This window comes from Pundamilia nyererei, unplaced genomic scaffold (genome assembly GCF_000239375.1).
Source record: "Pundamilia nyererei isolate P.nyererei 1_Seehausen unplaced genomic scaffold, PunNye1.0 scaffold00065, whole genome shotgun sequence".
In the NCBI taxonomy this organism is placed as follows: Eukaryota; Metazoa; Chordata; class Actinopteri; order Cichliformes; family Cichlidae; genus Pundamilia; species Pundamilia nyererei.
The window spans coordinates 1,380,801-1,391,765 of record NW_005187466.1 but is presented as its reverse complement, the minus strand read 5'-3'; the positions used below and the strand labels follow the sequence as shown (position 1 = coordinate 1,391,765).

Below are 10,965 nucleotides of genomic sequence, written 5' to 3'. Positions count from 1 at the left end.
TGGGCCCGCCCCGTGTTCTTATTGGATGGGAGATCAGTCACGTGAGGACATGCGGAACTAGACCATTTTCGGTCGAAAAGCAAAACATTCGGGGGTGGCGAATTGAGTGACTCAGTCTGCTGTAACGTTACGCCGACCTGCTGGAGTGGTTTCATAAACTACGCCGTATAAGTCGACTGTTATACCCGGGGTTTGGCACGATGCTGAGCGCCGCCGCCGCGGAAAGGAACAAGGAGCCCATCCTGGCGGTGCTCCGGGATAGTGTGCACACCGGGAGACCCCTGCTGGCTCTGGAGATCTCCTCCGGTACTGGGCAGCATGTCACACACTTTGCTCAGGCCCTGCCGAATATAACCTGGCAGCCATCTGAGTATGATCGCCAGTCTATAGTCAGGTAAACAAGAGATGTGTGCATGCGTATAAACTATGAAATACAGATAATATACTGGGACATCTGTGCACCTATATTAGCTGTTAATATCCAAGAAACGTTAGTGTTAATATTTATCTCTTATATTTATATCTGTTTTTTATTCATCTATTTATATCTGTGTTTATAATCGTACTTTTTATATACGATTGTTTTGTTGTATGTTGAATGAGAACTCATATTTCTCCTCGGGTCAATAAAGTTTCTCTGATCTGATCTAATGCAGGAAATTATAATTAATTAATTAATTGCGTTTTCACAGCAGTTCTTCTTTGATGGAAAGTTTTATGCTTCGTCTTTCTAATACCACTCTACCTGCTCCAGAATGATGGCCTGGAGGGTTCCCATAATGTCTTTTGTTTCCATTAGTATAGAAGCATATAGAGCCCGCTACCGGCTGAACAATGTGAAGCCTGCCATCCACCTGGATGCTTCTCTGCCCTATCAATACTGGGGAGGAATCCAGCCAGAGAGCCTCGACCTGGTGCTCAACATCAACATGATCCATATTTCTCCTTTGGCTTGTACAGAGGTAGGACTGCTGATTCAGTGGTTCTCTCAAACTGTGTGGCATGGAGCCACTACTATAGGCATGGAGGACTAAGGGGAAAATGGAGTGATATGACTTATGAAGAGAAAAAAACAAAACAAAGAAACGTTTGATAATGCCATCTCGTTTTCCACTGATATTCAACTTGAATATTTTATTATTTCTCTTAATTAAAAAAATAGGGGTCTGGGATTTTGAAGATTTTTCAGCCTGTTCACCACTTAAGTGAAATGTTGTCTCTGGGTTTATAAGAAAGCACCTTTCAAAATAACAAAATAACAAAAAATGCTAAAACATTAAAACAAACAGTTACTCAAAATCAAGTTAAAAACTATGAGTTTTTAGCTGGTTTTAATAGAGATCCCTGAGTCCACAGATCTCAGGCTCAGAGGGAGAGTTCCAGAGTCACCGTTACAAAAGCTCTGCTTCCTTTAGTCCTCAGCCTTGTATGATGCACATCCAACAGGTCCTGATGACATGACCTTAGGGACCTGCTGTGGTCATATGGATTTATAATTTAATCCTATGGACCTACAAAAGGATCATAAGTTAAAATGTGGTTGATTCCTTTATTAGTAGTAGTAGTAATATCGATGTATTTTGTCCTTTTCAAATGCATATATAAACACATTTCTACTAAAGAAACTCAGCACAATTCCTGAAAGGAGAAGCCTAAATTGCTAACATAGTCAAGACATTTTTCATATTTGCTTAAACTGCCTCTTTGTAACCTTTGTTGAAAAGAGACCCCTGTGACCACGAGTGGTGTAATAGTAACCTAAATGTAGAAGGCTCTCAATCTCATACATACCAGCCGCACAACACATTGACGTTAGCTGTAACTGGCTACTATGAAGTGAGGTTCAGTTATGATTAAAGCTGTAGCAGCAAAACTGTTTTGCTTCATTTTGTGATTGTTTTAGATCAATAATTTGTTATTTCTACTATAAAATTCATCTCGTTTGGCTTGACATTGTACTCATTGGCCCTGATATTTATGGTGCCATAAGTGTAAATAATACCAACTGAAGTATGCTTGCACCACAACTCTTCAGATAATCACTTTAAGCCTGCTTCTGCACAATATCTGCCTCACTTATTTCAATAAAACAGAAACCAAAAACAAAATGTCCTCCTGCCTGCGATGTGGTTCTTAAGATGTTATCTTCTCTTAGGGTTTATTCAGAGGGGCTGGAGTAATGTTGAAATCTCAGGGCCTTCTACTGACTTATGGGGTGAGTAGCAAAACGTTTGGTGTCACAAAACATGACATAGATCACAAGCCATTATCAAGTCTAAACTTAACGTGTAATAGTGACATGTTTTATTGCTTTTCTCAGCCGTATGCAGTGAATGGTCAGATCGTCCCTCAAAGCAATGTGGACTTTGACTACAGCCTACGGCAGAGGTAATGGCATCTGTATTTTCTGGCTCTTTTACAGTTTTGTTTAAGCCAGTCATCTTACGAGGAGGCTTCGGTCGTGGACTGCCTGTCAGAACTACCAGAACATTTTCTGTTGGCCCACGGTTTTTAGCTTGCTGTGAAAAGTAAACCTGAGCAGTGATATTATAGGTCAACAGGAGTAAAGGCTCAGAATTCATGCATCATTTGCGACTCTGTCACTCTTGCTTAAATACACCGCTTTCATCACAGCATCTGAGATAGGGTGTGATAATTGACAGTCAAAAGAATGGTGGGCGAGAGAGGATGAGAGTAAAAGGAGATGCAGCTAAATGTTCAGAAATAAGTGTTTGTTGATGGTCTGACTGCTGATACAAGTAGCAGATGAATTCTGAAGCGTACAGGGCTCTACTCGTCTCAGATTCATCCAAGCGATACAAAACTGATTGGACAGCACTTGACAGTGGAAATGGTTAATGAATTAGATCATACTGCGTTAGACGTTAGATTTTTTTTTCAGTGGGCTAGGCCTTCACTCAATCTCAACCCACTTAAGTATGTTTTTCATCTACTGAGGACAACACAGTAAAGTAAAAGTGTGGCAGACGATGTCCAGGGAAGAAACGCAACATTTGACGATTTCTATGGGTTCTTCAGGTTCTTTCATCAAAACAACAAAAACAACACTTAATATAAAACTGTTTAATATAAAGCTTGTCTAATGACTATACATATGTGTGTGCGTGTGACCTGCATTTTTGAATTGTGAACCCTTATTGTACTTACTAGTATTGATATTTGTGATATTTAAAAATCAAATGTTAGATGTCATGTTATTAATATGAATAACTCTTCCATTTGCACAGCTTTTGTAGAGATGTGGATCAGAATTTGTCCACCCTCCCACACTCTTATTTTGAATGCAATTCATTTGCCAGATAGAGACAAAATACACTGCTGACAGCACTGCTGTTCTGTTTAAAATAGTGTAGTGAGCCAGTAACATGCTGCAACAGAAAAATAGGATTCTTGTTTCTTGGTAGTAAGGGGTATATCCAGATTGCTTAGGACTCAAAAGTAGAGAAAATATATATTATTCTTTTCAGAATTTGCTTTTGTTACAACCATTAACTTGTAACTGATTTATAAATAAGACGAATCGATTTTTTCTACCTTTTAAAAGCAATCAGGATTTAACAGTTATTAAACAGGAAGAAACACTGTGTTATATAGCGTAATATCAGTAAAGGGAATTCTTTGGCGGTTTACTGTCATAGTGAAGATGACAGTGAAAATTTGGCGGCAGCCCTAAATAACACATGGATAGTCTATTGTTTCTGTGTGAGCAAAGTGTCTTGAGAAGGAGTCGGTTTGACGGCCTGAATTATTGTGTCAGTTTGCTCATAGAAGGCTTTACACAGTATATTTAAAACCAACTAAGATCATCATAGTCTTTTGAAAATGTTTTTCCTTAAGCACACAGTAGAATTAATAAACGTGTATAATTTGTGAAGCCAAACTCACAAAATACATGCAAAGAAAAAATTTTGATCGTTTTTGTAATTACATAATAAAGATAAGCAAAAGTAACCAGGGGATTTTAAAAATTGTTGTTTAATTTTGCAGAAACCCAGAATGGGGACTCAGGGATATCTCGCTCCTCAATTCTCTGGCACAAAGCAATGGTTTGTACCTGGAGAGAATAGTAAGTAATGAACCCATTTAAGCAACCAGCATATCTTAAGTCAGCATGCAAAATATGAGAACAGTTTTGTAGTATACTGATTTACTGATGCCATTTGTTTTTCAGGTGGACATGCCAGCAAACAACAAATGTCTTCTTTTCAGGAAGGAAAGTTTGGTGTGAAGCATCCTGATGCAGGATGGTCAAAATGCCTTAACTTGGAGCTCAGATACATTGCCAAATTTTCAAGCGCCGTAAACGGATCATGTTTTCTCCACATTTTAACACATGCTGGTATTAGATTAACTAAGTTAATGTAAACTGTTGTGCTCAAACCTATAACCTATATTCTTATGTATTGCACATGAGTTAAATTAATAAATCTCACAAACACGTTGCCTTTGTGCTATATATTCTTTAAGACAATGGCCTATTCTTTTTTGTTTTGTAAGCGTGAAACTGACTTGGCAGAAGTGCTTTGAAGAGGGAAAGATTAAGAGAATATACTGTACTTTATATGAAATAAAAGACATTTTTTATGAAACAAAGATGGAGAAACTAAAGTGAAGAGCAGAAAAAAATAACATTAGCAAAAGTACGGTAATTATAATACAGATGTCTATTTGTTTAGTATTACAAGCTAGGGATGTTTGCAACATGATCAACATGTGTGTCTGTTATCTTGGCTGCTGTTTTCACAATGCAAAGTTCACAAATAAGAAAAAAAATCTTAAACCTATTTGAAAACAGCAATTTAGCATTAGTATTAATACAATGGGAATCAACACATCTGGAATGTTATTATATCTGTGTTGGAATAAAAAAAAAACTCTCATACCTACATCAGCATGCAGTATTTAACTTGTTCTACTCTGTTTTGATAAATAGTTATTAAATATCAGCTTTTCTGTTGCAGTTCTGATGCTTGTCTTCATTTCAAACACATACATCACTAAAACCCATCTGTGGACAGAACGAGTCTAAGTCATAGTAAGGTGTCACAGGCCTTTTTACCCAGAGCATCATGCAGCTTTTTCAGCCTGCGTTCATTTATGGCTCTTACATAGCTGTCTGAGTGGATGATAGCCATGCCGTCCTGCACCATACCCATCACCAGCAAAGGGTTTTCCTCAACAGTGATGTTGGGACAGGGACAGCTCCAGTCTATCTTAGCAATAGTCACCTCCAAATGTTTGGTATTGAAGAAAGTCAAGCCCATCTTCTCGTCCCTCAAGACTTCTTCCAAGCTAAAACGGGCTAACCCAGAGTCCAGATCCTCAACAAGCTCTGTCAGTCGGCCCACAATAGCAAAGTCACTGCGGCATAAGCTGGGCACCATTTTCCCCTTCACACGACAGGTCTTGCAAGGCTTCCTTTTTGGCTGCGGGCAGTTGGCCTCACACTCCTTTTTGGTGTGGAAGTTGTTAGCATTCCCATGGCAGCCACCATAGACAAAGGCTTGGCACTGTTTTGTTATGGAATTCCAGGACCAGCGTGCCTCCCAAGCTTTACAGGGACCTTGAACAGCAGGCAGAGAGCAGATCCCCATGTCTTCTCTCTGGCAAGAGGCTTTGCACTCTTCGTAAGTCTCAAATCGGTTTCGGCTGTCTTCGCATCCACCACTGCTAAACGTCACACAGGAGCCCAGCTTGCTGTCATAATACCAGTCAACATGACGCTCTCCACTGCACACACTCAGGTCGACTTCCGCCAGGCAATCTGCTGGAGAGAAAGGCCGTCCCATGGCCATCTCAGGATCTTCAGAGAAGTCATCATCTGACCGGCGAATAACAGACAGAGGATAGTCTGCGCGAAGAACTCCTGCAGAATTCCGTGCTATACAGGTGTAGATGCCGGTATCCCAAACCTGGGCGTTATAAATTACTAGCTGTCCAATATTGGTTATAACCACATTGCCATACATCTGATCAGGTCTCATGACAAGGCGTTCACGCCGGTCACTTTGCTTTTCCCATGTTACATCTGGTCTGGGGACTCCAATGACATCGCAGTGGAAGTTGACTGTGCCTCCAACATAGATGGACTGGTGGTGAGGGTTGGAGTACAGCGTGGGAGGCATGGGATCCTCCTGGGAGGATGTTGGGGTTGGGTGAACTGTAGTGTCTTGAGGCAGGGGGCTGGTGGGAGGGCCAGCGAGGTAGAATCGACAGGGGACCACAGTTAGAGTCACCCCCCGGATGCAAGCTTCTGCATCCATATAGCAGCGGTTGAAATAGGTGAGGCCATCTGATGCACAGGTGAAGTTGGGTTCCTTCTCACACCGATCCTGGCACTTACAGATGGGCTGTCCATCCCAGATGTCACAGGTTGCTCCCTGCTGGCTGCAGATAAAGCCCTCACAGGTAGCTGTGGAGGCGGAGGTAGCATCACCGTTCCCTTCACCCTGTTCATGTGGCAGAGCAGGGGTGCCATCAGAGAAACGAGCAGCAACACAACTGTTGAAGCCACACACATTGGTGCAGCATTTCTCAAAGTCAGCACAGTCCTGAACGTACAATATAAAAAAACAATAAGCATTTTAACATTTAAATGAATAAATCGCAAAATGCTGTGATGAATAAAATTAAAATTTATAGATTAACTCACCTCATCGATGTCGCATTCCCTCTCACATGTGCTTTGTGCATCAACCCAAAGATTAGCGTTCAGCTTGTTTGGACAAAATCCTTCGTGTTCAACTTTGGTTCCTGCCACACTTTCACACAAAGAGACCTCGAGTAAATCGCAAAAAAGGAGAGTCAACAAATATGCACGTGTCCATCGTACTTTGCTTGAGTTTGGTGCACTATGGCAATTTGCACCCTTTATATGGCTATCCGCGAGGAACTGTAGGGGGAAATTACGCATATTTGACCTTTTGTATGAGTAGACCACCAAGTAATTCCATTCCAACTTTGGGTCTTCACAACAGGAATACGATTATTGTCGATTTTCAAATGCGTCCGCCCTTTTTGTGCGTAAACGTGCGCCGAGTCACTTTTCTTTGCGCAGAGAGAAAAGTTGTATTCCCAATGATCAACACGAGTTCCCGTGCGCTGGACATTAAATTACCTAAATGTTTCAAAGTAATAAATAATAGGCTGTGTAAAATATTCGCCTTGGTAATCAAAACTTGTGCAATACTGAGGAAAAATCGACGTGTGTTTTGTCGAGCAGCTAGACAAACGAGCTGAACTGCACAATGAGCGGACAACGCAATATCAGCTTTTCAGCGTGAGAATGGAGGTGGAAAGGGCAGTCCCTCTATCCGCCCCCATGGTCGTCCAGTGTCTCAAACTTTTATGAAGCAGCACTATGCGCTAAGCAACTGGACAAACATTGTAAAAACATCAAAGAAAACGTGTAGCCGTGGTTTCAAGCTGTCTCACCATGCGTGCACAGACATACACATTCCGGTGAGAAATCCAATGTTAAATGTGTCCAGACAGAATTTATAGAGATGGCAATTGTAAAAGAAAAAGGTTAACTTGCTGTTTAATTTCACGAGAGCCGGTAGTTATTGTTCTTCTTCTTTGCTTTTTTGTAAGTTACATTCAGATGTTATACACGTTATATTTAAGCAGGTTCCGTGCACAAATGAAAAGGAGAAAAATGTAATAAGTCGTCGGTGGCGCAAGGCGGAAAGCGTGAAAACCAAACACGGGGCGTGTCGCATCATGTCTCGCAAAACATGTTGTTCACGTCCTCCTTGTCTAGACTTGGGTCAGTTTACTACCATCCCTCATTCACGCGGAGTTCAGAGATGCCACGGTCAGGTGGGAAGACATAAAGCGCCACATTTTCATCTGTGTGCGAATCATCTTTGTCTCGCTCCAGCTCAGGGGCAATGAGAAGCAGCTCCCCTCGTCTTTTCATTGGAAATGACCCTGCAACCTTTGGGTGACATTTGACCGCTGTGCATTCATGCGCTCCTAGCCATGTTAGACCAATATCCAAAGCTGGCCAATACCAAGAGAGCAGCTAATCAATTCAACCCCCCCACGGGATTTAATGCCTCTGACCTGACAACGAGGACAAAAATACTCCCACAATTCCCACAGTGAACTTGATAAATGTCTGAATGAAAAATTTCCCCCCCAATCTAAAGCACACAGTAAATGAAAATAGAAATGCAACTTAGTTTTACTCTTTATTTTGACTGTTTTTGATGGAGATAAAATAAGAATTAAGGCTTCATCCCAATACACAGCGCTGATAGCAACAATCATTATCAAACATTTACATATAGTGCTTTAGATGTTCACCCAAGAGTTGTTAATCCATTGTTCTGGTCTCAATAAATCACATAGAACAGGAGCCAATAGCAAACATGCACCAATTTTTGTAGGCCCCCCCATTAGCCGAATACATGTATTTAACCATGAAAATGCTGAAGTGGGAATTCACCAATGTTCTTTGAACGTGGAACAAAAATAAGAGTACAGATCAAAATTTAAATATTTGTTTAGATTGTTCAATTAATAAAAGAAAATATCAGTAGCCATGGTTAAAATACTTAACATCCTTTCTGAAATCTTTATCCAACCTTACATTGTGCTCGCATTATATCCACAGCACATCTGTAAAGAACGACTGTAAGTTCTTCTAGTATTCACACACATTTAACAATGCTGGAAAACTGCAGAAGTGCAACCAAATGTATGAAACTACTAAAGAATATTCCAACCACCAATTATTACAATCTCAAATATAACCACATGGCCATAGAAATGTAGGTGAATACTGTTTTACATTCAGAAATACATATCATGTATATAAAATATCTGCAAAGCAACCAAATTAAAATATTCTTCTCACCAACGCCCGTTACAAGTTATGAAATATTAAGAACCAAGACACAAATGTTTAATGTTTTTTAAGATTAAACCCCCAAAATGAGCAAACAATCTGTACATGTTTTTGTACAAGGTTTCCTAATGAGCACAGAGCAATTGTTTAATAAGTTAACAGATTAAAACTGATCACGCTCTGGAAGGTTTAATCCAGTTAAGCAGTGATCCAAGAAAGAAAACAAGCTTTAGAGGTGTAAAATGTCAGAGCATGTAAACAGTTGTCTGAAAAAATGAGTGATGGAGATGCAGGATTATTTCAATGGGCTGAAATTTAAGTCTTGCCAACAAGCCAACTTGGCTTGAATTTTTTCAGACAGTTTTACAGATTAAGTAATGCCTCGACTAACATCATCTCTCAGTTAATAAATCCTAAATTCTCTTTAAGCCCTTGGCTGCTTGTAAAAAGATTTTCTCATGACATTCAATCTTATTTTAAAAACTATGTGAATTTTGAATAAGTTATGACAACTGAGGCTGGAAAAAAATGTCAATGATAGACAACACTGAAGCAGGTCTCCCCAAAACATTCAAAACAAAACAAGCATAAGAAATTCCTTCCCAAGACAATCACCACAGAACAAAACAAGAGCACGTAATGTATTTACAGTTTCAAGTCCGATTTTAAATACCAATAAACCTTGAAAAAGAAGCCCCTCTATTTGTTTGTAGTGTTAACCGGTGAGTTGTAATCCTCGATTCACATGTGTTGGTCCCAGGGGAATCTTATTCTACTTGATCACAGTGAGTTGCTGTAGTAGAGTACAGGTAAACGAACATCCACAAGATGGCACCAGCACGCGGAAAGAGATAACAGAAACCAACCATCCAAGTCAGTTCCCAAAAGGTCAAGGAAAGTTCACAGCTATATCCATTGCTGGCAGGCCTCCGTACTTTTCTCTGGCCTCATGACCTCTTGGAGCAACAACACTTTTAACACTGGCTCTATGGAGGAACCATCAGTCTGCTCTTTCACTATGATATCTTACAGTTTCCTTTAGGGGACAACGACGAGCTCTTTGGAGGACTCTGTGGAGGCCTGAAGGACTTTGAGCGCTTCAGGCTGTTAGCTTTGCTTCCACCACCGCTACCACCTGAGGCGGCACTGTTAGCCACAGAGTAAGAGCGTCCATGCATCATGACTGCATTCATGCCATTGGCCATGGAGAAAGACTTGAGGTGGGACTTGATGGCCACAGGGAGGGGAAGTTTGTCAATGAGGTGCACCGGTGTGCAGGAGACGATAGAACGGCAGCACAGATCTTGCAGACTGAAGACTGTGGAAACATAGGAATATGGATGAGCACGTGTCAGAGATCTGCAGTACTTATTAAGGTTTTTCATTGTATCCATCAAATTTACTAAGCAAGAGAATATTCTGCGTAACAAGAGATAGAATTAAAGATTTTTACTCCTGCAAACTTCAGTGTAAACTGTGAATATACATAAACCAGACTATTCTGAGTAGTTTACCCAGAATTAGTATCTTAACTAAGAATACTTTTAAAATAATAATCTTATATTTTCTCCATTTGGGAAAAAACACACTTGTGTTGTCATGACATTCAAAACAAACAAACAAACAAACAAACAAACAAACAAACAAACAACTACATAAAATTTAATTATGTAACTGAGAGTATATTTAATAAAACAAAAACTGTACAACAGAGAGCGTTTTAAATACAACATAAATAAAAATCTTAGTTTTCTTATCAAAGAGCTAGCTTGATTTATGTAGGGGCACAGTAGAGACTACCCCGCAGTAAATGCTATGAAAACTATTGGCAGAAATGCAGACTGCAGATGACAATATAGAGATCACTTCTTAAGTCTTATCTCTTCTGCCTTTGGGGAAAATTAATGGCTACCTAATATTTATTAGGTCCAAGTCCCTACGATAAGCAGAGTTTCACCTTTGATCAAAAAAGTAATCCAGACACACCAGGCACAAGTATAAATGCAAACAATGATGATGTCCACTACAGTGTATGATGTTCTGGGATTCAACACAGGATTCAGTACTGAAACTGATTTATTCACATCTGA

General features: G+C 40.1%; 3 protein-coding genes across 5 annotated transcripts in view; 1 reads left to right on the top strand and 2 right to left on the bottom strand.

The window, feature by feature from the left end:
• Positions 1-41: 41 nt before the first annotated feature.
• On the top strand, positions 42-4,940 carry mettl26 (methyltransferase like 26). Its single transcript, XM_005735775.2, has 6 exons — positions 42-394; positions 800-962; positions 2,156-2,215; positions 2,321-2,388; positions 4,009-4,087; positions 4,193-4,940. Exons 1-6 carry the CDS (start codon positions 201-203, stop codon positions 4,247-4,249), a joined length of 621 nt encoding a protein of 206 aa, XP_005735832.1. The 5' UTR covers positions 42-200; the 3' UTR covers positions 4,250-4,940.
• Positions 4,941-5,047: 107 nt separating this feature from the next.
• wfikkn1 (WAP, follistatin/kazal, immunoglobulin, kunitz and netrin domain containing 1) lies at positions 5,048-7,495 on the bottom strand. Of its 3 annotated transcripts, none has more exons than XM_005735779.2 (3): positions 7,456-7,495; positions 6,674-6,782; positions 5,048-6,572 (listed from the first exon to the last, which is right to left on the bottom strand). In XM_005735779.2, exons 1-3 carry the CDS (start codon positions 7,476-7,478, stop codon positions 5,052-5,054), a joined length of 1,653 nt encoding a protein of 550 aa, XP_005735836.1. In that variant the 5' UTR covers positions 7,479-7,495; the 3' UTR covers positions 5,048-5,051. The 3 variants fall into 3 exon arrangements, with proteins under 3 accessions (XP_005735836.1, XP_005735837.1, XP_005735834.1); XM_005735780.2 differs by having other exon boundaries at positions 6,674-6,799; positions 7,456-7,477; XM_005735777.2 differs by lacking the exon at positions 7,456-7,495 and having other exon boundaries at positions 6,674-6,990.
• A 702-nt stretch (positions 7,496-8,197) lies between these two features.
• LOC106456244 (ras-related protein Rab-40C-like) overlaps positions 8,198-10,965 on the bottom strand; it is a 5,909-nt gene continuing 3,141 nt past the window's right edge. Inside the window, exon 2 of the mRNA XM_013911514.1 lies at positions 8,198-10,193. Within this exon, the coding sequence (XP_013766968.1) occupies positions 9,892-10,193 (302 nt within the window). The 3' untranslated portion in view covers positions 8,198-9,891. The remainder of the gene's footprint in view (positions 10,194-10,965) is intronic.